We start from the raw sequence: 24,869 nt of genomic DNA, 5'->3' as shown, positions 1-24,869 counted from the left end.
CAGCAATTACATCAATATTACAGCAACATTCCAGGATTCCTGCAGCAATGTTGTAAGAGTCTCGATTCTCGCAATACAAACTGGAATTGCTGTAATATTAATAGAATAGTCTACGTTAGTTTCGTTAGATTCTATTACATTTGCGCGGGCAAATTCCGGCGAGAAAAAATCTGCCCCCTCAGATTTGGCCATTACGTCACATTATTTACGTTTTGAATCGAGTTCATTTGCTTACGTCGGCACCGATGCAAACGCGAGAGAGATAAACAACGGGCTGACACGAGTCCGCGCGACGTGTCTTTTCTTAACAGTTTCCTCTCTTTCTCTCTCTCTCTCCCTCTCTCGCTTTCGGAGCCTTCTTCTCTTCTTATATTTCTTGGCTCCTGTCTCTTTTCAGAATGCAATACGCAATACGGCCACGCTTTCGTCGCGGCTGACAAATCGCACGGGAAACGCGACGATGCGAGGAGAGACCGCGGCTCGCGGCGGTGGCGGCAGCGCTCGCGTGACGTGACTCGCACGGTCGCGTCGCACGTCGAAATCGCGTACCTTGGCGTACCTGCTCGCCCGAGCGAGCAGAGAGTCGCCGCGCCGACGTCGCGGCGTCTTCGGGAGCGTCTCCTGAGCGCGCGCGGGAGAAAAGGTGCGAGTGGAACGCGGCGATCGTGCCCGGCGCGCCAAGATCGCGATCTATCGTGACCACGACGACGACGACGTTGTCGTCGTCGCGACGCCGCCGCGGCGCAGGCGATACCGACGGCCAGACAATAAACTTAGACCCGCTGTCTTCGGTCTACCTCGCGGGATCGTCGCTGCGTCGACTGTGAAATGTAGGAACGCTTTTCTCTCGTCTCTCGTTCTACCCTCCTCGTGATCTCTTCCCTCCGGTCCGCGGCTCGCGCGGCCGATTCCGACGATCCGACGCGGCTTACGCAACATAACCTTCTCGCTCCGGGAACGGCCAGCGACAACGGAACGGGAGACGGGACTCCCCGCTGCGCTGCACGTAGACGTGTCCTCCACCCCTCCCCCTCCCCCCGTCGACTCCCGCGGACTGGAGCAGACTGGACACTGGAGTGCGTCCTGCGTGTGGATACCGTGGATCTCTGTGGATTCGATTGCGGGAACGGGCCGCGGCGCGCGTCGATGTCGGGCGCGTCCTCATCGGTGCACCGGGGGATCATATGTTATTAACCACAATGCGTTTGTTATTACGGGGAATCCGTCCTCTCCTTCCGTTCCACTTGTCACAGTCTTGTCACCGTCCCTTCCGTTGTTGTGATCGCTCTTGCAACAATAGTTAGGCGTTGACAGCCTCGCTCTTACGCTTGACATCATGTGTGTGTGTACAAAACTACAACGTGTGTACAACATGTTCCGTACTCTTTGGGTCACTCTTTGACTTCACAGAAATGCTGAGCTTGCTGAGCCCGTTTTGGAGAATAACAATTGATACATTGTTAAATTTATACGTGTAATTGTACGCGTTAATCTTAGCATATGTTTGTTGCGCGAACTGTGATGCAACGATGACGCTTATGACGCTACAAAGGAGCACTCTTCTGGTTCTTGTAGATCTGACGGTTATCGCGAGGGTATGAGGAACGATCCGTGCCGCGGCAGCTGCATTGGAGGATTACCAGGTGCGAGCTAACTTTGTGTGTTTCCTTCCGCTATGGAGAATCAAGGTTACCACCATCAAGCCATCTCGACTCACCAGTCTTTCTGGAAGAAGAATACGCGGGCTGTACCGGGAAGGTGTGTATCCCTTTGCGATTTTGCTTTCCGTGTACCTGGGATTTTTCGCGGATCAACTTACTAATCGAGAAATCTCTCTTCGAAGGCCAAGCCTGAAGCAGGACGTCAGGCCCGGCAAGTTCAATCCCACGGCGATTGGGTCCGGCAATCTGGCTGCCGGTACCGCCAACAGCAGCGGCGGTCACGGTACGGGAAGTGGAAGCGGGGGCTCCACTTCGTTTCAAGACTTTCAGGAGAGCGTGGACGACGCGTGGGACTCGGGGGACGACGAATTCTGTACAGTCTCGGATGTGAGGATATCGAAGAGGGTCAGCCACTCGGCGGCCCTTAGCGTCATCAATAGTCATAGATCTGGCAATAAGTGTTCACAGCCGTCCCATCAGGCAAACGCCAAGGCGGTCCAACGAGAAATTATTCCGGAGGAGAAGAAGGCGGAGGCTCTACAGAGGCTGGCGGTGCAGCCGTTGCATCTGCGCAACGTGAATCTGCACTCGCAGATGATCAACAGCCAGCACTCCGGCGAGGATGCGGATCTGAAGCACGGTGCATCGCCCCTGCACAGGCCGACGCAATTCCCCGGTAGACCGCAGCCGCTGAGGCAGACAAATGCGCCCAATAAATTTTTTATACCTTCGAAGGAACAAGGTGAGTATCTGTTCCTTAGTACGTTTAGCAGCGATCCTTGAGATGAGCGTTTAAAAGACGCTTGTGTGAATCTGCTTTTAGACGGCGAGAGCAAGGTGGACAAGTTTCAGTTACTTTTGGAGGCGTCCGTGCTGAATCTAGATGAATTGAGGCAGCTATCGTGGTCGGGCGTGCCTGCCAAATTACGTTCCGTCACTTGGCGGTTATTGTCTGTAAGTAGAGAAGGTAAACGCGCCGCATCATCGAGCCCGATAGAACGCCGTTCGCGAAGCGTTAAGCGACACCGCGTTCGTGACGTTGCAGGAGTACTTGCCGGCTAATCTGGAACGTAGGCAGCCCGCGTTGGAACGCAAACGATTGGACTACTGGAACTTGGTGAAGCAGTATTACGACGTCGAGCGGGACGAGGGTTTTCAGGACACGTATCGCCAGATTCATATCGACATCCCTAGAATGTCGCCGCTCATCTCGCTGTTTCAGCAGACGACGGTGCAGCTGATATTCGAGAGAATATTGTACATTTGGGCAATCAGACATCCTGCGTCTGGTTATGTCCAGGTATTTGGCACAGCAACGTGTCTTTTTTATTCATTTCATTACGTGGTAAAGAGTCAAGATTCGTGTATCTTTAATTCGTATATCCATTGTTGCAGGGTATGAATGACCTCGTGACACCCTTCTTCTTGGTCTTTCTGCAAGAGGCCATACCGATACAAGCCTGGCAGGATTTGGAAAATTACGACGTGGCATCGTTGTCGAAGGAGCAGCGTGACATTATCGAGGCGGATAGCTTTTGGTGTCTATCTAAATTCTTGGATGGTATACAGGACAACTACATATTTGCTCAGTTGGGTATCCAGCATAAAGTGAATCAGTTGAAGGAGCTAATACAGAGGATCGATGGTGAGTATCCTACTATGAATTTACCTTGTCTAAAACATTTGTCCTTTTTTTGTTAACATTTTATGGTAACATTTTAACATTTTAGCGCCGTTGCATCAACACTTGCATCAGCACGGAGTGGATTATCTACAATTCTCCTTTCGGTGGATGAACAACCTGCTAACCAGGGAAATCCCGCTTCACTGTACCATCCGACTTTGGGACACGTATCTGGCGGAGTCCGACAGATTCGCCTCGTTTCAGCTCTACGTATGCGCGGCCTTCCTTCTTCGTTGGAGGCGACACTTGCTCTTGCAACCTGATTTTCAAGTAATCCATCCGCCATCTCTATGCTACAATGTAGATAGAGATAAAGCACGATCGGTTGTCATACTTTCGTGATTGCAGGGGCTAATGTTAATGCTACAAAACCTGCCCACGCAAAACTGGACGGACTCGGAGATCGGCGTGCTGGTGGCCGAGGCGTACAAATTGAAGTTCACGTTCGCCGATGCGCCGAATCACCTGCAGGCCCACGATACAACGACCAGGTGACCACTTTCAGACGGATTGGGTTGACGTTATTATGAATAGTGGCCAAACCGAAAGGCCGAGCGTTACCGAGTTATCGCCGGTACTCCTCTTCCGTCTCGCCGTCACTATGTACTGTGACGTTCAGTCTATCACGGCCATATCGAAAGTTTCCGGACTCCTAACACGCGGTCTCCTACGTTTCGTTCCCGTGTCGGCTATTAAGTTTTCTCGATTACTTTATGCGTTATAGAGTTTATTCCTTTGTTACATTGAAGGACTTTGCGAAAAGGATTTAGATATACTCGCCATGTTCCACTCTGGAACAAAATGTAAAATGCGTTTCAAGACGCGGAGAATGTAACGCGAATCAATTGCCATTTCCCGGTTTTCATTAAATTTTTATATATATAATAAGTCTCAGACACATATTATATACAGATAATATATATAGACAGGAAAGTTTTATATATCGACCCTGTGTTGTGCTTTTACATGGCGATTATGCCGTTTTCTACCAATCTTATATATTCCTACATCCCAATTATCACGAATTTGGTTTCAGAACTAATGTTTACGCCTTAATATCTAATATTAAAACGACATCATGATATTATATTTCATTTTATAGCATACGCTTTATTTTGATATATTTTATATATTAAAATATGCGACTTGCCATATGCCACGGATATATCTTGTAATTTGTGATATGTAAAAGAATTGCGATCGTAGAATGTGAATTATAGGATCTATTTGATATCAGACTTTCAATTATCATTTAGAGATAATGCACGCAGATCTGTGCAAGCTCATATTTTTTATACGCTTTTAATGGATATTTTTAATGCGAGTCAGGTTCAATGTCCCAATTTATTGCAAGACAAATCTTGAATTGGAAAGGGAGGTAGGTATATTACCTATATTAAAAGGTTTATTATAAATAAATACGGCTAATACCAGCGAATTATCTAGCATCTAGTATTATCTAGCTACGGCATTTCCTTAATTATATTTCAGTCGTCCTCTATATCGATTTGGCCGTAATCTGCGTCGTCCAACGGCGGCATCATCGACAGCGACTCGTTGAAATTAAAAGTCTCCTGCAATACAGTAAAGGAACGTTCAATTAGACGTACTGCAGACAATGACAAATACCTGCATGATATCGCGAGGATATTTTTTAGATTTTTTTTAAACATTTTTTGTTTGGTGCTTCTGATATCATACGGTACATACGCTCACGTAATCCACGTGCACAGGCGTCGGGTATATACACGGCATGCATTCCATCTGCGTGACGCCGTTATTATCGGCGGTGCACTCGCAGAACTGACACTTGGTCGGCTCGGCTGTGAGGGCGATCCTCTTCGAGAAGACGCTCGCGAACTTCTTGATCGAGGCCGACTTCTCGAGACGCAACTTGTCCCCGCTGAATATCGTGCCGTTCGTCTCCAAGGATAGCGGCGTGCAGTAGCCCAGCACGGTCTTGGCGAGCTTGACCTGCCTCCTCAGATCCACGTCGCCGACCAGAACGCGGGAATCTTTCTTCGTGTACGACTTGGCCGCGTCTAAGCCGTAGAAAATCTTGCTGATCTTCTCCTTCTCGAACTCGAAGTCGCCGTCCATCAATATGTGCAGAGTGATGTCGTGCTCCAGTAGTACTTGATGCAACACGGAGTACTCCAACTGAGGTGAAAAAATTAATTGGACAAGAATTCAAGAGTTATTATTTAAAGTTTATAAAACTTAAGAATCAGGATTACCGTTTGGTTTTCCGGTTCGCAATGCGAGCACGGCATCAGTATGAAGGACTTTGACACGCCAGCTCTGAAAACGAGCCGCGAGGCGAAGCCGATCGCGGCGAAGATGTCCTGATTGCCACTGCCGATCGGCACGTGGTCGAAATAATCGATAAAGCGCGCCACGTTCTTCGTGAAGATCTGCCCATCGAGGATGATGCTCCTGGGTTTGTCGTGCACTCCATCACCACCGAACACTACCAAGGACCATCTGTTGCCCGTGAGATCTTGGTCGTTCAACTCCTTACTGAGCTGCGTGATTAGCAGCTCCATGCTACTGTTCATCTTTATGTCGCGATTACAGCTCTTCGCCTCGACGATGAACACCACGTCGGCCGACCGCGGCACCCTGTCGCCCTCCAGCCGCTTGAAACGACCCTCGGCCACCTGGCTGCCGTCCATCATGGTGCACGTGGTGCACCGGTCGGGTATTCGCAGATAAGTGTCGCGGAACAGACACATCTGCATGTACGACACCGCCACCGTGCACACCTCGGCCTCGGTGAGACTGTTCAGACACATCTCAGCGTACTCGGCTGGGTCGATCACGCCGAAACAGACGCCGAACTCCGAGCTCTTGTTCACGAACAGCTCGTCGCAGAACGTGGCCACCATGTCGTCTTGCGGTTGAACCTTACCGGCGTTATTCGTCGAATCGGCGCAATTCTCGCCGATCGACCAGCTATGAGCGAAGCTGCCGGTATCTTTTAGGAACAACTTGTTAGAGCCTAGGATGTCGTCAAACTGCTCGTTGCTCATCGTGCCGAGGAGACCAGCCGTCTTCCCGTAATACCAGCCTGATAATTCCAAAGTGCATAGGTTGAACTTGAGATTACACTCCAGTCGAAACTGGTTGTGCTTGCGCTCGACCATCACCACGTTCTCCACTTGGTAAACATACGTGTCGTTGTCCAACTCGATCGGCAGCTGCAGGTTGCTCGTGATGTCCGTTGATTTCTGAGAGATCAGCTTCATTGTCTGGATAACGCATAGCATTTAATGTAACTACTGTTAATAATTGATTTTGCTATTAAAATATAATGACAGACTTTATGGATTTTTTATCCTTTGTATATTTTTGTAAGCAAATTTTTACTAGTCAAAAAGTGAAATTTTAATGTATTTTTTATTGTGTAATAATAAATTCTACTGACATCATTGAAGAGGTCCAACTCGATAGCGTTGCTTCCGATTAAGACTATGATCTTGTGGGTGATTTCCTCCGCTTGTTGATCATATTTCACCAAAACTGCGAAAGTGTCGCGCACGAAATCCTTCGCCAATAAATAGGTACAATTTCCGGCGAAGTCGAAGTAACGTCCGTCAAAAGTAATATAATGCTGGGAGCCGATAATCATGGCTTGCGCTGAAACAATACGAATTGTTTGTTAATCGTAGTTTATTATCTATTCGGTCAAAATTCGAAGTCTATTGGACTAAACTAAATATTGTTAAATTTTTGTGACTGCGAGACGAACCTTTGAATGGCGGTAACCAGTTTGACAGCTCCGAGTATGGCTTGTACTGATAATAAAGGCTCCAGAAGGTAGTGTTCGAGGTGACAAAGTACGTCCTGATGTCCGAGATCGCTCTGATCTCCGGTATCTCGTGGAATTCGGGCGTTTGATTGAAAGCGTGCCAGGACATGGGCAGTTTCTGCTCCAGGCACATCAGACCCTCGTTAGGATCGAAGATGAACATGGTCTTGGCTTCTCTGTAGCGGCTCTCGGCCTGCAGCGCCGTCTGACTGATGTCCATCATCTTGGAGTGCACCAGCCGAATGAAACCCTCTACCTTGAGCCTGACTTCGAAGTACTCGCAGAAATAGTTAATTCTGTCGTACAGCTGCTCGAGCTTGTCCACGGCGTAGTTGACCGACGGCAATTTTCGGAGTTCCTTCAGCTCCGACACGATCTCGTCCACGACGTCCTTGAGCTCCTTGCCGAACGGCACGAAGGCGAAGTAGCGCTCCTTCACGAACTCTATCATCAAACCCGAGTACTTGTGCATGTTGGTCACTATATCATTCGCCTTGATGTCGCGGTAGACCTTGTCGATGTCGTGGGTGAAATTAGTGAAGCGATCGAAGTACGGCGACGTGATGATTTCTTTCTTCCGGTCGTACAAAAAGTCCAGCATCTCCTTGCTCGCCTTCCACACGAGCGTCTCGACGTAATGGACGAAGCGAATGAACAGAGGTTCCATTAACTTCAGGAAGCGATACCATTGCTCTGAGATGGACGAGAAGATCGTAACCCAGAGATTCTCGATGTACTTGATGAAGGACACATGCAGGTTCTTGATAAATCTGTCGTACTTCTCGATCAGCTTCTCGATTATATTCGCTACTTGCGACAATGAGTCGCCTCTCAGTACAGCGGCCATAATCTCGGACATTTTATGGTAGGCGTTCTTGATGGTATCGATCAACCAGAGCAACGAATTTCGCAAAGCTTCCCCGGAGTCGCCCATTATCTCCCAGATTTCATTCAGGATGTTAGGAAGGGACTCAATGTGACTTCGCAGAGATAATTCGTCAATGACATATATACCGAAACCGACGATGTCTTTGATGTAAAAATCATTTGCGTTGTAAGAATCGTTCAAATATACTTTGAGATCTTCAAAGTCGCGCTCGAGAATTTTCAAATCACTGAAAAGAATGGAGAAAAAGAAAATTATATAAGTTGTGTACCTAAATTTTTACACATAATGTTTAATAATGTACATAATTATTTTAACGTTTTTTTCTATTATGCATTATACACAAATTACACTGTTAAATTCATAGTTAAATTCAAATTATACTCAATTTGAGTCATTTTTAACCATTTCTATAAGTCGCCACTGCTCCTACTCAATGTGTCGTTAATTTAACTAAAACAATGTTAATTTAAACTAATACAGTTAAAATAATACTGTTCTGTGTTAAAATAATAAATTTTGACACACATGGTGGTTAAAAATAACAAAATATTATTTTTCAACTCAAAATATTGGTTTAAATTTCATATTTAACAGTGTATATTATTTATATCATCTGTTTCTCTTAATATTTTTTGTAACGTATCTGACAATATTAGAAGTATTAAATACAGATTTTTAGTACTTACTTCCAATCTTCAACGAATCCTGATACTTCTTCCTGAGCGTCCTCCCACACATCCATGATGGTAGCTCTTACTTCGCTCTTGATATATTGCTTCCAATAATCAATATCATTGTCCACGCTTTCGCACATTTCGTTGAAGGTTGTTTTTATAGTGGTCTAACAACAGTCGTGAGATAATTACTGTTAATTACTTCGAAATTACATTAACCCGTTGAGGTCACACCTCCTAAAAGTAACGTAGAGGTCACATGGGGTCCAATGGACCCCAGGCTTTTTTTTTTTTTTTTTAGTATACTATTTTGAGAGTAAAACGCAGGAAGTTTTTTTGCTCTATCTCAAAAAATTTTGATGAATATTGACCCCACAACAGTTGCCATTGGCGTTCTTTTTGGTGTATCGACTCAAACCTTGAACTGGAATTTAGTTTATGACTTCCTCTTTATAATCCAATAATTCTTTAAATTTTTTATGTTGAAAAAACGCGAGAAAAAAAATTTTTTTTCGAGAAATTTGACTTTTTTCACAAAAATATTCATCAAAATTTAAAAATTTAAAAAAAAGCGTGGGGTCCACTAGACCCCATGTGACCTCAACGGGTTAAACGAATATCTTCAATAAATTATCTTACAATAATATCACTCTTAAGCTCGGGCCGCCATCGCAAAGTTGAAGTAACGAGCCTCGAGTGATTTAGCTTCAAGTAGAAAGAAACGTCCGAAATTGTTAAGTCATCGTCATAGGTTCTATAAATATTAAACATGGCGTTTCGAGCATCCGGAATGTTGCCGTGCATTCTTAAGCTCACTGTGGCATCTACAAAATGAAAAATATTGAAAATAGATAAATCAAGTGAGAAAAGATCGAAGAAAAGTCGAAGACAAAATTCTTTCAATTTTATTTCTAAAATAATAACTCACATGAAAAACAGAAGCAATAAAAAGATCAATAAAATTCATTTTAGTTTAGAAGCTTTTTAAAATTTGTAAAATCGAATAAAACACAAAAGACACATATTTAAAACACATATTTAAAAATTTCTAATTTTTCAATATTTTTAATATTTATTTTGGTCTTACCAACTTTTAACGTTAATTAAAAGTTTCTGTCTTGTAATATTTACCGGGTGTGTAATTCATCATCATCCATATGAGTTTCTCATCCGGATCCAAGAAGAACTTGCCGGTGGCGTTAAGTTCCGGTGTATTAATAACGCTACCATTTACAATGTACTGAGAAGGCGTAGGATAATAGCCGATCGCGAAATATTTGACCTCGTCATTGTTCACTCGTCGGTAGATTATTTCCCTCGATCTCCGGTCAATCCGACCGATGAATTCCCCAGTTTCACCCGGCATGTAACCGCGCGTGTACCGAGCATGGTTCACCGTCTCGACCAGCATGTATTCTCGTCTATGAACGAATCCTTCGACGTCAAGGTCCAATTTAGTGGTGATATGTTTGCCGGCTATTTTGTAGATATACTTTCTGTTCGATTCGTCGCTTTCGTCCCTCAGCAATGCGGACAACGTTAACAATTTGTCCTCATTCTTGGAATAATCCGCAGTAAAAACAACGTTTAACAGATCCCTGTGGTCTCTTCTCATTAATACACCCTTCATCGTAACATTCTTCTCGAAGGTTGGATGATGAAAACTCAACACGGCTTGCTGTTGACTCTCCATCGACGTGTCGGTGATGTTCAGCCAATCGAAAGTCGCACCAACACTCCTCGACTTCTCATCGTCGCGTTCCCATTGTAAATTAGCCTCGGAGTTCACCTCGTCGGTGGTGATCCTGTAGGAGCCACCCAGGGTGAAGTTTCGTCGTGGATAGGAGAAACTGAGGATAAGGAACTGATTGTCCACATCTTCGGTAGTCTTGTTCAGGATGTTCACGTGGTAGGACACCCAGGCGTCCTCGGCCAGGCTCAGCCAGGTGTTCTGGTCAAACTCGCCGGACAGAACCTCATAGTCTGTCTTCAACTGGATCGTCTTGTTTAAGTGCATCGCCTTCAGATGAATGTTCTGGCCGGTGTGGGTAGTCCGGATTCTGGACTCGCCGGCGATGTTGAACGCCGAGCTGTTGTCCAGTCGGTAGACGTTCACCTGTTTGAACTCGACAGTGGGATAGTTGGTACCCTCGTTTCCACCACTGTACTCGTACTGGTTCACGTAGACAACGCCTATGGGCTTATAAATGTTCTCCACCGTGATCTGAATGCGGTCCTTGTCGAAACCGGCCCGGGACTCGCTCTTTGAATTATATTGAGCGTGAAACATCTTCTGGTCGTTATACGTCAAGGTCGAATGGCCAGTGGTGACTTGCGGACGTTTCTTGTAGCCGTAGTTCAGAATACCGACGTGACGAGCGTTCAGAGGGACTTCTATGTGCAAAATGCCATCCAGATTCGAATCCAATCGCTCGCTATGATAATTGTAATCGGAATTCAGCAGAGCCGTGTTGTTAGACCAGAAGAACTCGACGAATCTCTTATTCTGTTTTCTGTGCATAGGAAAAGAAATAATTTAAATAAATTAAGAAAGTAAAAGAAATACCCTTAAAAGATTATACAAATATTTTTTTAGAATATCACACATTTGATAAATAAAATTCTTGAAAAAATTGATAATATAATTAATATTAAAGTTTTGATTTTTAAAACATTATGCGAAAAAAATTAATGCTTTTTTCTGTAATTTCTCTTATCATGTAGTAAATTCACTTACAGAGTGGTAAGTATAACAAAATTGCAGCCAACGTATGCCAACTGCTGCATAGATATCGTCGCGTTAACGGTTCCGTTAACGTTATTCAGACTTTGGTAAGATATTCTTGCAGTTCCAACCTGCCGTCTTGAAGGATAAAAAAGATCGGCGTTAATTAAATTCGTCTCATTGGAATTAGCGTCGTAATTGCAGAGAAGCACCACCGTTTCCTCTTCGATAAACAAAGGCGTGTATAGAGAATATTTGAGCTCGATTTCCTTCTTGTCAAAGGTGATGTTAAAGAGATTGTTGAGGGATTGCATGGGCAACAATCCCCAAGATAGCCGGAAGTGTCCGTTAATGTCGCGCGTAGCCATTCGAATCTGAAATTTTACATTCAACTTATTCAAGTTCGTACTATCGCGTATTAATTTCATTGCTTATTAATATTGAAGAAATACAAACCGATCCGTCCGAAGCGTAATTGCTCTTCGCTCGAACGGCGTTGTAGCCCACCACGTAAGAAATATCCTGATTCTGCTTGTTAGTGTGATAGCTGATCAGAAATCGATGATCGTCATTGTTCGGGGGTGGCAGCTTTACGACAAACACCGCGTCAATGTTCTGGTGATTGCGGAAACCAATGGTCGCGTTGGTCTCAAACTCCCACGCCTTTCGATCGATGTCCAGATCGAAACCCACGTCGATGTTCCTGTACAATCGGCCGGGGTTCTTGAAGAACACGTGAGTGGACAGCTCCTTCTTGCCCAGGTCCGTGGTGTCGTATCCCGTGATTAATTTCACGAACATGTCCTCCATGTAGTTCAATTTCCATCTCGTGGTTGCGTGACATCGATCGTCGTTCAGTCGATGGTCCAGCCGGACGTCACCGCTCGTGTTGGTCAGCATCAAGTTGCCTTTCACCGTCAGGATCCTGCTGTCGTTCCAGGGTGTCTCAGTGTGAATATATAGAGTGGTATTGCCGTTCACTTGCACATTCATAAAGGTACTCAGCTGAAAAGTATTCACTTTACCAGCCTCTTGTATATCCGTGCGGGCTCTCACATCCCAATTCAGATTGTTGAGCACGTTTGCGTCGAGGGAACTATTGAATGATCCGCCATCGACATCCAGTAGGAGACTGAATTTCTTTCTTCTCAGCCGCAAAACGAGTGGCTCGGTGTTCGCGCTCTTCGGCTCGGCTTTTACATCTATCGAAGAGAGAGTGTCATGCAGGAGGATAACAGAGCTGACGTCGTAAGATTTCGCTTGCAGTTCGTTCTTCAGCTCTCCTCTGATGTCGTACAACGATTCGTTGACCTGTCTCAAGTCACCGTGGAACTGGAAATGAGGTCTTTGCGACAGCGGCGTGTATAAATCGGCGCTGATCTTGTCATTGTTTAAATTTCCAATCAACTGATACTCTTGATTGCCGAGATGCGTTACGTGCACGTTTAACTTGGCGGTATTGTTTACGTGAATCGCGTTGCTGTAGAGGATGTCAGTCTCCAATGATTTTAAAGCTCTTATCCAGCTTTCCAGCTTTGCGGAAGCTTTCACGAGATGATACTCATGTTCTACTTGCCAGGCGGACTCAAAAGATATCTAGAAAGATAGCGGCTTGAATTTAAATCTATTTAATTAATACTAATTTAATCAATATAAAAATCAAATCAACCACAAAATTGATGAAAAATAATTATTATACTTGTACTTTGATCAGATACAGATTACAAATAAATATCGATGCCTTACATGTTTTGATACTGGCTCTTCCATCCTTGCGTTGAACTTAACTTCCTTCCTATCTCCGGTGAAATCCTTTTTTACAGCAATTGATGTTTGCGGTATTTTTATAACGGGCGAATCGATCGCACCCGAAAGCATCATATCTAGCAAAGCGTGCTCTAACTACACAAAAAAAATCAAATTTTTTTATTTTGACAGTTTTTTTATGCAAATATTTATTTTTATAAATTTAAAAAATTGTGCAAACTCACTCTTGCACTTCCAAGTACATCCAAGATCAATTTGTCTCCACGAATCGCAAGTGTACTTTTGTGAAGAAGGCCTTCGATGTCGTAGGTTGCGTTAACACGGAAGGTTTTGAGAAATTCTAAAGGTGTCTTTATGTCGAATTTTACCAAATGCGCCTTTCCATTCTTAATGACTCGATATGTATAATTGCCGTGAAATCCAGTCTGTGTAAAATTTTATGTGCTTACTTAACAGATTTTCATTTCGATAGTATATTGTCAGTTATAAATATATAAAATAATGCGTCAAATTAAAAATATTACCTCGAGCCACGTAGTATCTTTTTTTCTGATATTTATGTCCATGTCCATGAGGTAGGAGAGATTCTCCATATCGATGATAAATGCGTATAATGATGTTATTTCTCTAATTTTGCCGAACGATATATCAATATGTAGATCATTCTTTATATGGAAAACATCTTCCATGGTAAAGCTGTCGTCTATGACGATTTTTTCGGGTGGCAATTGTACTTGACCTAATATTTTATAGGTATAACCTTCAGTATCGATATCCAGCTCTGCCAATATATTCGGGATTATTGCAAGCCAGATCTACAAATAAATAAATATTTACGTTACATTTAATAATTATTAATTATATAACATTAAAATAATAATTATACTTCTATTTTAAGAAAATAAATATTACAATATTCTTTTAATTTTTAATAAATTTATGTTAATTTCTCTCGCAATTATAAATTAATATTCAAAATTTTAATTAATAGTATTTAAACTTTATAATTTAATTATATAATTTAAATTTTATATAATTCTCTAATTTAAATTTTAAATCCTTAAAATCAGATTTTTATAATGAAGTTTTTTGAATCATAGTTTAGTTATTTGAATTACAATTACCTGCAATTCTCCTCGCCAATAGAGAGCATCCTCATCCTCTTCCTCCTCTTCTTCCTCTTCTTCCTCCGACTCAGAATCGTTCATTGTGGAACTTCTAATCCCCGGTTTCAGCGGAATTTTAACGGGTGGTGGTTTCGGTCCACCCATAGCCTTGACGCCGAATTTGGTATCTGCCAGTCTCACTGAGAATTCCGTGTCTACGTTCAACATTTGCTCGAGTTCTGTATACGTCACGATCAACTTTGTAATCACGCCGCACTCTTGCAGACCCTCGAGAGGCGTGAACACTATATAGCTATAATCGAAATCGGTGATGTTGTTATAGTGCCAAGTGCCGAGGAAGCCCGCTGTGATGTTGTTATAACCGACCCTGAAATCGGCCTCGCGTCTATTCAGCTTGACCACCATCAACGCCTTCTGTAACACCTCGAGGGGCGTTGCCAGCATGAGCTTGACGTTGAAATCATAAGTGGCGGTAAAGACTTGGCACAATCCCTCAACGCCCAGAGGACCGTTCGGGGTGACAACTTCCGCCACGACATGATGGTTGCTCTCCGACAGACCGAACCTGCCACGAACAAAGGCGAACTTCTCCAGTGGCGTGGTAACGTTGAACTCCACCTTAGACTCTTTCCAGTGTACGAGGTTGCCGATTAGTTGACCGGTGTATTTGCGTTTATCCAGGTCAAGATTGGCCGCACCGTAGAACTTCCAGCTGGTCATGAGACGCAGCTGGCACTTGAGCTCGCTCTTCCGATAGTTCATCAGAGGCGAATGCAAATGCAAATTGCCGGTCAAGTTGAACACGTCGTCCGATTGCTTGTCCAGGTGCCAAACACTGCGCGCATCAATCGTCTTGTCGGGGTTGTACTTGATCAGCATGTGCGTGTCCGCCGTTTGCGAGCGTAGTACCTTGTGTGTGACATTCACAGTCACCCATGAGTTGGAATGTACGGTGCTGATCAAGCCACAGTTCGCTGTCCATTCTTTCAGATCCTTGACCTCGCTCACACTAGCGTAGAACTCCGCCATCATATGCTGGGAGTCCTTCCAGTGAACGCTGCTGCTAGCTAGAATCTTGTCTGACAGTTGCAAGTATCTGCAAAGAGAGCAAAAATAGAATCGAAATATACTTTTGATAACATCTTATTAGAATTAATAATTTTATCATTATAATTAACTTTGTTACATTTTTAATTATTTTTAATGTAACAGCGTTTTAAATATTCTATTGACGCATGCATAAATAATTCATATACCGGATGCGTGCTTACTTCGCATTCAAGGCAGTCTTCTTCCAATTTTCAAAAGGCGTTAACAGCTGCGATTCCAATTTGACAGTAGTTATTTCCGGTCGCACGGCATAGTCCGTGCCGATTGACGCCTTGATCACGCTCTCCGGACCCCAGTCCAGAATAATATCCACTAGGTAATTGTGTGGACTACGTGCGATCAAGTCACAAGAGCCGGTAACTAGTCGACCCGGATAGGTCAGCATTACCATCGCGCTCCGTTTGATCCCGGGAGAAGTCGCGTTCATCAGATACACCCTATTTAAATGCACCATTGTGCCCAGCTTCAAGGCGGGATCTCTATTAGCGTCCCACTTGATTTCCGCCGCAAGCTCTTTCCGGTCCTCCTCGTTGTAACCGCTCAGGGTCAGATGCACGTCCCGCCATTTGTCCAGGTGTAGCTCCACGCGAATCTCTCGCGTGGTGTCGACGTTCGTCATCGCCGAGTACACGTTGCCGTGGTATCTCGCTTCCACGTAAGACATCAGGCTGGTCGCCGACACCACCGTGTGATTCAGCACAAAGGCGTACTTGTCGTAGTCCAGCTGCTCGACGTACAGGCCGACTTTAAGGTCGCTGTGATTCTGATACAACTGGCAATTGAGCAGAATCGGACTGATAAAGCTCGGCGATTTTAAGATCATTTTCAGGTGATGATTGACGATGACGGCCGACGATCGGTCGGAATAAGCGCCGCGCGCGGTCATGTTGTGACCGCTGAACCACGTTCCGGAGAACTCCAGGTCGTACTCGTTCTGCGAACGCTCGTTGATACGCGCGTCGATCAGCATCGAATTGAAATTTGGGATCGTCAGATTCGTGTGACCTTCCATAGAGAATAACAAACCGCGCGGCATGATGATGTTAACGATCAAACTGATCTCCTTGCCTGTAAAACAGGATTAAACACAGAATTTCTAGATTTTTCCTATAGCCAAATAAATTTCATTTACAAATATGAACAATTGTGAATTTTGCATGTTACCTGGCGCGTATCCTATGAGGAAACTAGTCTTCGATTCGGCGCCAAGGACGTAGTGATTGACTCCCATCTTGAGGTCCAAGTTCTGAATAGGTTTGGTAACGGCTATCAACGCGGTCACTTTCGTGCCTTGATTCTGAAAGTACATCTTCGAGTAGGAGATAATGAGTTGCGCCGTTAGCTTGTGCCGGTCGTCCTTAAGATGCGGATTGGAGTTTATCTCGGCGTGGAGCTCCAAGTGGCCGAGAGCTTGCTGGTACCAGGCGCTTATTACAACGTTGAGTTGCGGATAGGCGGTGGAGTGCAATTTCATTTCGGCGGCCTTGTACGTTAGCGTCTTCGACGAGCGATTGGACAGCGAAACCTCCAAGTGGAGGGTCTCTTTCCTCGGCATACGTTGCAACTGATAATCAAGCTGAAAATCGCCGGCCAGACTGATATTCCGCCGGACAATGTAGCCGACCAATTTGCTCCAGACTCGCTTCGTTTGGAAAGTCAGGTCTATATCGAACTGAGAGACGTTGTTCTTCTGTGCGTTTCTAATAACACCTGGCAATTTTAACTTTTTTAGTATTGCATCTCTCAACTTTTTTTAGTTCTTTTATACATTATTATATATATTATTATGATAACTAATTGGATTTGTAAACGCTTTAAAAGTTTAAAGATAATTAGAAAGAAAAATTATATATTATTTTTCTAAAAGAAAATATTCGAAAGAGTTAACTGATTGTAAGTATAAAATGGTAATTGCTTGATTATATAAATGTAACTGTGAGCGACGAAATACCTGAAATGGCAGCGACGCGTTCGCTATTGATAGTTAAATGGGCTACAGGATGATAGGTATAACCGTGATTGAACTTCTTCCTCGTGTAACCCAAGCTTGCATCTAAGTGCTTTGTGCCATTAATATCAAAGCCGATGTCTATAAAAATCTCATCTTCGGAACGTTTGTATGTACCTGAACGGTACAGACATTACTATAATATCTTCGTCAATCGTCGCTATTAGAGAAAACTAGATATAAATTTAGAAAACACTAACCTTTAGCAATTAGGGAATTACCAGCCGAATGAAATAGAGCAGTAACGTTATTATTTATTGTGTCAAAAGTGACAACAGCGCTTATTTCCCTGTTCACCTGCGAGCCAGGCGTGTCGAACATCAACTTAAACGTGCTAAACTCCTAGAAGAAAATTAAAAGAAGCTATGAAGAATATCTGTCGCTTTCACAATTTTACTATAATTCTCATTGAATATATTAATATCGTCATTTACTTATCACAATTATTATCGAAAATAATTTATACAAAAGTATTATATAAAAAATGATTCGTGGTTCTGATTATACCTGAGTCTTATTCCAACTGTATTCCAACACGTAATTCTTGGCGGTTGGATCGGCTTTGAGCAAGGAGACCTTAAAGAGCGTGAGACCGTCTAAAACAAAATAGGGCGCACTAGAATCCTTAGTCACGTTTGTAAATTGATAATCGGTGCACATCTTTAAGCCTATCAGTCTGTCTAAGGCGGCCCAGGTGCAGGTAGTGTTGCTAATAATATTCTTGGGCACGACTGCGAGGTGTCGCGAGTTCTTCTGATTCTGATCGGCTACCAGGACACCCAACGGTCTCTCCTGGACCTCGCCACCGTTAATCTTGATGAGAGCGACGTCCGAGACTAGCGAAAACACTTCGATCTTGCGGTTCGGTAAACCCAGACTGACGTGCACTAAACGGGTGTTGTTTATATTCAGATGAAGCTGCATAGTTCCGGAGGAGTAAAGGTTTGTTCGCAGCTTGAGCCCGGCGGATTTGTAAAAAGCGTCCACCGTCATTGTGTTCATCATATCGATACTCATACTGTAAAAAGAAATAAAAATAGAAGACTAAGATAGATAATTGTAAATAAACTTAGAATTTGTTATAATTTTCGAAAATATTAAAGATGACATACACACATTCATACAGAAAGGGTACAAACCTAGAAGCAATATTGGCAGTGAGTTGAAATTCCTTATCAGATAGTCGAGCGTCGTTGAGCATTTTTGAGATCTTGAAATAGCAAGCCGCGGAACCGGCGAGATCTAAACGAATTGGCAGTCCGGACCCCATCGGTACTACATAAGAAGAATCCAAGAACATCCCAGCCCTTTCGTAGAGAATTTCCTGCATAGCCAGAAACTCCTTTATCCTCTGCCAGGGATTGAAATTCGCTATTGCAGCCCTCACTTGCTTGTCGCCGTCCAGCATCGTAAACATCAACTCGTTCCCGAATACCTTTCGCAATAAACAAGACACCGTAATATTATTATAATTAGGATGTAATTTTTATTTTATTTACTTTTCTATTACCTTGTAACCGAGACTTATTTTCGGATGATTGAAATTATTGTCGATAATATTAGGCAATCGTTTCACACCGTCCCAATAATTCTCATTCTCCGGTGCCGATCTGAAACGTCTGAGGAAATTCTGGAGATGATTCGAAATTCGTTCGTTACTGTAGATGCCATCCGGACCGAAGAGATTCTCCGCGTAATATTCGAGGCCCTCCATTCGCGCTGTGATTTCAAACAGATTCACGGACTGCCCGAGGAAATCGGTGGTCACGTTGAAAGTGAGCGATCGCGGCACGTATGACTTCGGTGAGAAGATCAAATTCGTCTGATAATTCACGCCAACGTCATATTCTTCGGAGAAGAAGGAGCTCTCGTAACTGCGCGAAAACTTTCTGATATCACTGTTGAACTTGTTGCCGATGTCCCGATCCGTCAGCAGACTTTGGATCTCGACTCTGGTAGGCGAGGCAGAATTGTACAGATTCGTCAAGTGGCTCCATACGAAAGAACCGACTGTAAATAAATATGGGAAAGAATTATAAATTAGAAAAAAGTCATTTCTTTGCGTTAAAAACTAGAAGCGAGAATAAATCAAGATTGCTTTAGAGTCTTAATAATTAAAACTGCTTTAAAAAAATACGCATATTAAATATCTATAAATTTTTCAAAACACTCGAATTGAACATTATTCTCGATCTTTGAATGCAGAATGCTGTAATAAAGATTTAAATGTTTAACTGTGAAAAGTGCAACAAACCTTGGTTGACTTCTTCTATTTTGAGAGTGTGCTTGATAGTCTTGATAACGTTATAATCGGGGCAACGCATCACCTGTAAGTAAGAAGCTATACGGATCTCCGTGTCTAACGTCGTGTTGCGGTAATAATCTAGGAGAAATTCGTCCCGAGTCTCTTCGCAGGACGGCAGCCTACGGTGAGCATCGACGGCGGCAATGCGAACTTCCATAGGTAAGAATCCACCAGTGTCGTCTATGCATTTCTTCAGTTCCCTTTGCAAGTCTTTCGTTTCGAGTCCCATATTGCCGACAGCTTTCAGAGCTTCCAGCGTCTGCAATTAAATTACATTAAAAATTGTTTTTATTTCTCACACGCTTCTACGCACGTGTATATGTTTTATCTTTTATTTTACTGCAGATAGTGAAAAGAAACTGATAAATATTTTACTTCTTTCGTCGAAGGAGAAGGATGAAAACGGGGCTCGCAGCCTTGCGAAATTTTCTGTTCAAGATGCGACAGGAACACGTTCACCTCTTCCAAATTACTGCAGTCGGCGTCGTTATTTCTGCAATACGTATAAATAATAGTCGAATAGCTGAGAATAAACTGGACGTGGGGAATTTGAGACTGGAACTCCAGTAGCTTTGAAAGAGCTTTGATAGTGTCGCGATCCGGTTGTGGAAACAAAGCGAAAGTGACGATCCAATTATTGACGGTCATCTGATTAACGTATTTCTTGATTATCAGGTCATTCATTACGTTCACTGCGGCGTTGCTATTTAAATGTGGCAGTGCCGCGACAATGTGTTTCCTGTTGAATAACAGAAGAGCAGAAATGTTGTTAAATTGCATTGAATAAAATAAATTTGTCACAATTTTTTTATTTTATTTTTTTAATTATTAATCCTTCGACTTTTTTGTTAATAAGAAAAATGTTACATCTAAAAACACGGCAGTTACGTACTTCCCGTTTTTGCAAATGCTGTTAGCTCTGCTAAATAGCTGCGACAACAAGGGATAATCCAAGAAGCGTGCCGAATGGACGAAATTAGTGAATACTTCGGAGAATCTCTGCTGCAACTCTTCGGCGTTTCCAAGTCTACACATGGTCTTCAGCAAGTCTCTGGAGGTTCGCAGCTCACCGTGCATAGTCTTCAGGGTCTTCGCGTGATCGTACAGCAACGTGGTCCTCTTGACGCGAGGTGTACGTCGCACGAAATTATCCTCGTCTCTTCCGTCATCATCGTCGTCTTCATCCTCCTCGAATCCGTGGACGGAACTCGTGCTTTCCTGAACCAGCTGAAGGACCGTTCGAGACTCGGTTTTGGCACCGGCTTTGTCGCCGTTGGAGAGCGGCTGCAGCAGTCGTACCTCCTCGCAGACCACCCTCTCGTAGATGTTATGATCGATCGTGATCTCGCAGTCGCTGCGCGACTTGAACAATCCGTGCTGGCGGTGCTGCTTTCGCGGACTTCTGTAGGGATTCGACTGCACGACGGAGAAGTACTTTGGCCCGTTCCGGCAGTCGGCCAAGTGCTTGCTCTTCTTCACGATCAGGCTGGTCTTCTTGGCCTCGTACAAGCGGTAGTGGGTTTCGCAGGCGCCGAGAACGTCCACCTCGTCGCCGCGATGGTCCACGTCGAAACGCCGCATGCTGTTTTGCAGCATCGACAGGACGCCCCGCTTGATGTTTAACGCCCAGACCGGCTCGCGCCGGTCCGGGCACAGCTCGTGGATCAGCCCGTCGTCGAAGGTGAACCTGAGCGCGTGACGCTCGAGGTTGGCCTTGAACTCGGAGCCGGCGCGATCCGGGAACTCGGGGTTGTACGCGCTACGATCGTGGCTGATGCTGGCGTTCAGAATTCTCAGGGTGCCCTCGCAGGGGTTGTCGAAGTGCACGGACAGGGTGGCGTCGATGTGCAGAGCCGAATCATTTCTCGAATGATGGGACAGCAGGTGATAGCCCAGATTCGTGCTCACATCCGCGGAATATGTGTACACATAATGGATATCTTCGTGATATTTGAATTTTCTCTCCAACGGAACTGAAAGGGACGGACACATCGTGTTTATAATATTGTTCATTTATAATTACAGAACATTTTCAATTTTATGTATATTATTCTGAAACAACAAATTCCTAACATAATTTGAAATTTATTTTTTCTACAGAAAAATTAAAGAAAAGGGTGAAGTTTTTTTCGCTATTTTCCAATTTCGTAATTTTTTTACTTCAGAATATATATACATTAGCGAATACTTCCTATTTAATTCATTTCATTATTCATTAGTAACACTATATTAAAGATGCGAAAAAGAATATAAAGAAATAAACATTAATATGTATTTCTGGAAGATAAAGTTATGTCTAACATTTGTTGTTTTCTATGATTGACGTTAGTAAAATGTTTGTGCTTCGAAATATTTTTTGTGTCTATCAATAATCTGTTTTCTTAATCATTATCAATTCCTCGTATTCTGTTATCTATGCAACTACGCGTTTGTGTGCAAAAATAAAATGTCGGAGTCCTTCACCTCGATAGACATAAGTTCTACGATATATTCGTCGAAATTAATTCAAATTTAAGCAATAAAAAAGAAATAGAAATATATATATATGTATTTGTATATAAAAGGAAAAAAAGAGAAACATTTTGGATTAAGTTGATAAATTAATTATAATTAGTTTGATAAATTAATCAATAAATTGTTACATGATATAGATTATTTATATTAGAAAATTTGTTTGTATGCGCGCAGCAACGCAAGCAAGATACTATCAACACGTTCATTTGCGTAAAACAATCAGTTTGCGCGGATTAAAGTGCAAAATATATTATCTTTCTTTAAAATTATTGACATTTACAAAGAGAAAAATGCAACGGAGAATAATTTCACGTTAGCAGTTTACAGAAAAAATGCGTGAGTCGTTAGAAAAATGAAACGGTTCTTCGTTTCCTCTTTCAACGATGCGCCATGGGATAAACTCTTGTAACTCAAGCCTATGGAAATATGATAGCTGAGTGTCGAACTGTGGCAGCCTGGACTATGTCTGCATGAAAATATTACCTACCCTTGCACTTTGTTCGGCCGCATAGCGTTGGGTCCTTGGCAATCTCTGTGGGAACGAAAAAAATCGAAATAAATGTTACGCACATGTGAAACATCTGGCAATCTGGCGTATATTAGTATATATATATATTACATTAGTATATTAATATATTTTATAATAAATTTTTTCGAAAAATAACACGTCCATTATTATACTAAGGCTGGAATGTATATATTATATTAAAAAATTGTAAATTCTTTGATAGAAATAAATTTCAATAATAAATAAATTTGAATAATATATAATAATAATATTTAGTCTTAAAAAATTTGATTGTTCATTCAAGAATGACATTTTTAATACATTTTTATAAGCGCTATATTCCCAAACCATTAAGTCACAATATAAATTTACATAACATTTTTTATTTTTCGTTAATTTAGCGCGTCTCTCAAGTTTTACGCGTATAATATGATTAAACCAGTTACTTCGAGATCATTTTCCTACAATATAAATCTGGGCGAAACCCTGATGCTGCGTCCCGTCGCAAAGTACACCGTCGTTCGATAACGATTACGAGGAAATTAATGAGACACCGGACGCCGTAATAAATATATACACACCGGAAATTAACGATAATTACCTCCTCGCGCGGCAGTTATCGCGCACGCGAGTGCAAGAAGCAGTATCGCCTTGGCGGTCATGGTTTTCCGGGGGGGGGGGCTACCCCTTGTCGCTCCCGGAATTTGCGAAACCCTCCGAGATCGCTCCTACCGCGTGGTCTTCATCCCTCGACGTGGGTCTATCGAAACATACGTCTCGTTATTTCGCCGAATCGATAGGGATCTGTCAATACGCGAACAATATCAAAGGGGCACCTCCGGAAGGATGAGAAACTTTCGCGATAAACGGTCCTCTCTCTTGCGCACCGTTCACTGTATTCTTCTCTTCCTGCAGTTTCCCGCGTCACTTCCAATCCTTGAAAGTTCCACTCGAAGAGATCTTAAATCACACTTGAAGAGATGTATCTACGGAGATCTGACGTTGCCGCGGCGGCTGGGCGCTTTGTCCCGCGGCGAAAATATCCGCGATAACCACCCGGGCGATAAACCCGGGGTGTGGATCGGCGGCTTGATTGGTGATGAAGATGGAAGTGGAGAGAGTAGAGAGAGTGTGTGCGGCGTCCACTGCGTTACGACTAAATAAGTATTTCCGTTGCTGGTCGACCGACGAATGGCCGAACGACGAGGGAGCGCATCGGATGTTAAAGGTCTCCCGATGCTTTCTGTGTTTGCGCAGGGGTCGGAGGTCCGCTTACCCGATAAGATATAGCTGCCTGCGACCGGATCCTAGGAAGCCTCGTCTCTCGGCGCCAAGCGTGTCGCACGCTGGAAATCGTCGGCTTCGAATCGTCGAAATCGCCAGTTTCGCTGACTCGACTGAAAGGGAAGGGAGTATCTTTATGCAAATAGCTTAAATTTGTAATCGTTTACCTTGTAATCGTACGTCGCGTGCTTTATTTTCGCGCCGAATTTGTTTCCAAAAAGCAGAAAAACGCAGCCGAACGAGACGGTCGCGAAAGAGATAAATTGACTCGCTCAAAATGATTGTAAAACTGATTGTAAAGATGCGCGAAATATTACGTAAACTAGAGATGTAATAGGATTGCGTTATACTTTTCTTGCACATTCGAAATTGCTTGTTTAGAGCTTCTCCTCCGTACGAAAGATAAAGATATCTTTTTCTCTCCTAGTTTTAACGTTACGCGGAAATAACCGGATCTATCTACATTCGCATACAATTTGTCCGGGTATCGTTGCCAGCGTGAACAATTCTTTTTCATTTTGTGCGTGAAAAATAAACGCCGAGTATGTGGTGTGGATGTCGAAGAGTTTCAAAAATAATCGTTGCCTTTGAGTATCAACCTGAGGGTTCGAATAAACGAGAATAAAGAACGAAGAAATTAAACATAAGAAATTAGGGGAATCAGGGAATTGAGAAACCACATTTTAGTCCACAATAAAGGAATCGATTTATTATAGAGTAAAAGATAATAAAATTATTTTTTACTGTGCATAAAGTCAACGGATTAAAAATCAAGTTTGATCAAATTCCAATTACCTTAGGG

At 43.2% G+C, this 24,869-nt stretch overlaps 2 protein-coding genes across 5 annotated transcripts; one reads left to right on the top strand and one right to left on the bottom strand.

The window, feature by feature from the left end:
• Positions 1-597: 597 nt before the first annotated feature.
• On the top strand, positions 598-4,457 carry LOC112456910 (TBC1 domain family member 22B-like). Of its 2 annotated transcripts, none has more exons than XM_025019719.1 (8): positions 598-830; positions 1,576-1,758; positions 1,844-2,403; positions 2,485-2,615; positions 2,707-2,961; positions 3,057-3,306; positions 3,392-3,615; positions 3,694-4,457. In XM_025019719.1, exons 2-8 carry the CDS (start codon positions 1,676-1,678, stop codon positions 3,838-3,840), a joined length of 1,650 nt encoding a protein of 549 aa, XP_024875487.1. In that variant the 5' UTR covers positions 598-830; positions 1,576-1,675; the 3' UTR covers positions 3,841-4,457. The 2 variants fall into 2 exon arrangements, with proteins under 2 accessions (XP_024875487.1, XP_024875488.1); XM_025019720.1 differs by lacking the exon at positions 598-830 and adding an exon at positions 1,068-1,480.
• Positions 4,458-4,670: 213 nt separating this feature from the next.
• Positions 4,671-24,043, bottom strand: LOC112456908. 3 transcript variants are annotated; one of them, XM_025019709.1, is made up of 27 exons: positions 23,620-24,043; positions 23,385-23,543; positions 22,763-22,807; positions 20,654-21,734; positions 20,137-20,500; positions 19,711-20,020; positions 18,967-19,466; positions 18,596-18,891; positions 17,964-18,474; positions 17,657-17,798; positions 17,400-17,573; positions 16,613-17,158; positions 15,610-16,516; positions 14,336-15,434; positions 13,736-14,026; positions 13,436-13,636; positions 13,191-13,346; positions 11,901-13,040; positions 11,457-11,818; positions 9,851-11,232; positions 9,359-9,543; positions 8,732-8,886; positions 7,097-8,271; positions 6,773-6,984; positions 5,583-6,596; positions 5,056-5,505; positions 4,671-4,919 (listed from the first exon to the last, which is right to left on the bottom strand). In XM_025019709.1, exons 2-27 carry the CDS (start codon positions 23,443-23,445, stop codon positions 4,833-4,835), a joined length of 12,846 nt encoding a protein of 4,281 aa, XP_024875477.1. In that variant the 5' UTR covers positions 23,446-23,543; positions 23,620-24,043; the 3' UTR covers positions 4,671-4,832. The 3 variants fall into 3 exon arrangements, with proteins under 3 accessions (XP_024875477.1, XP_024875479.1, XP_024875478.1); XM_025019711.1 differs by having other exon boundaries at positions 23,671-24,043; XM_025019710.1 differs by having other exon boundaries at positions 23,385-24,043.
• Between the last annotated feature and the right edge of the window lie 826 nt (positions 24,044-24,869).

Source organism: Temnothorax curvispinosus, unplaced genomic scaffold, assembly GCF_003070985.1.
Source record: "Temnothorax curvispinosus isolate PA1 unplaced genomic scaffold, ASM307098v1 QBEX01007290.1, whole genome shotgun sequence".
NCBI classification, from domain to species: Eukaryota; Metazoa; Arthropoda; class Insecta; order Hymenoptera; family Formicidae; genus Temnothorax; species Temnothorax curvispinosus.
The sequence above is the reverse complement of the archived record's forward strand: the minus strand, read 5'-3'. Positions and strand labels throughout refer to the sequence as shown.

Bases quoted from the DNA above. Each gene is read 5' to 3' on its own strand.
- LOC112456908 (XM_025019710.1), bottom strand. From the start codon at position 23,445: ATGACCGCCAAGGCGATACTGCTTCTTGCACTCGCGTGCGCGATAACT. The intron at 11,233-11,456 runs GTAAGTGAATTT...TCCTATGCACAG, and splicing joins TTTGTTATACTTACCACTCT to AAAACAGAATAAGAGATTCG. The intron at 6,597-6,772 runs GTCAGTAGAATT...TGCGTTATCCAG, and splicing joins AGTTGGACCTCTTCAATGAT to ACAATGAAGCTGATCTCTCA.
- LOC112456910 (XM_025019719.1), top strand. From the start codon at position 1,676: ATGGAGAATCAAGGTTACCACCATCAAGCCATCTCGACTCACCAGTCT. The intron at 1,759-1,843 runs GTGTGTATCCCT...CTCTCTTCGAAG, and splicing joins ACGCGGGCTGTACCGGGAAG to GCCAAGCCTGAAGCAGGACG. The intron at 2,404-2,484 runs GTGAGTATCTGT...ATCTGCTTTTAG, and splicing joins TATACCTTCGAAGGAACAAG to ACGGCGAGAGCAAGGTGGAC.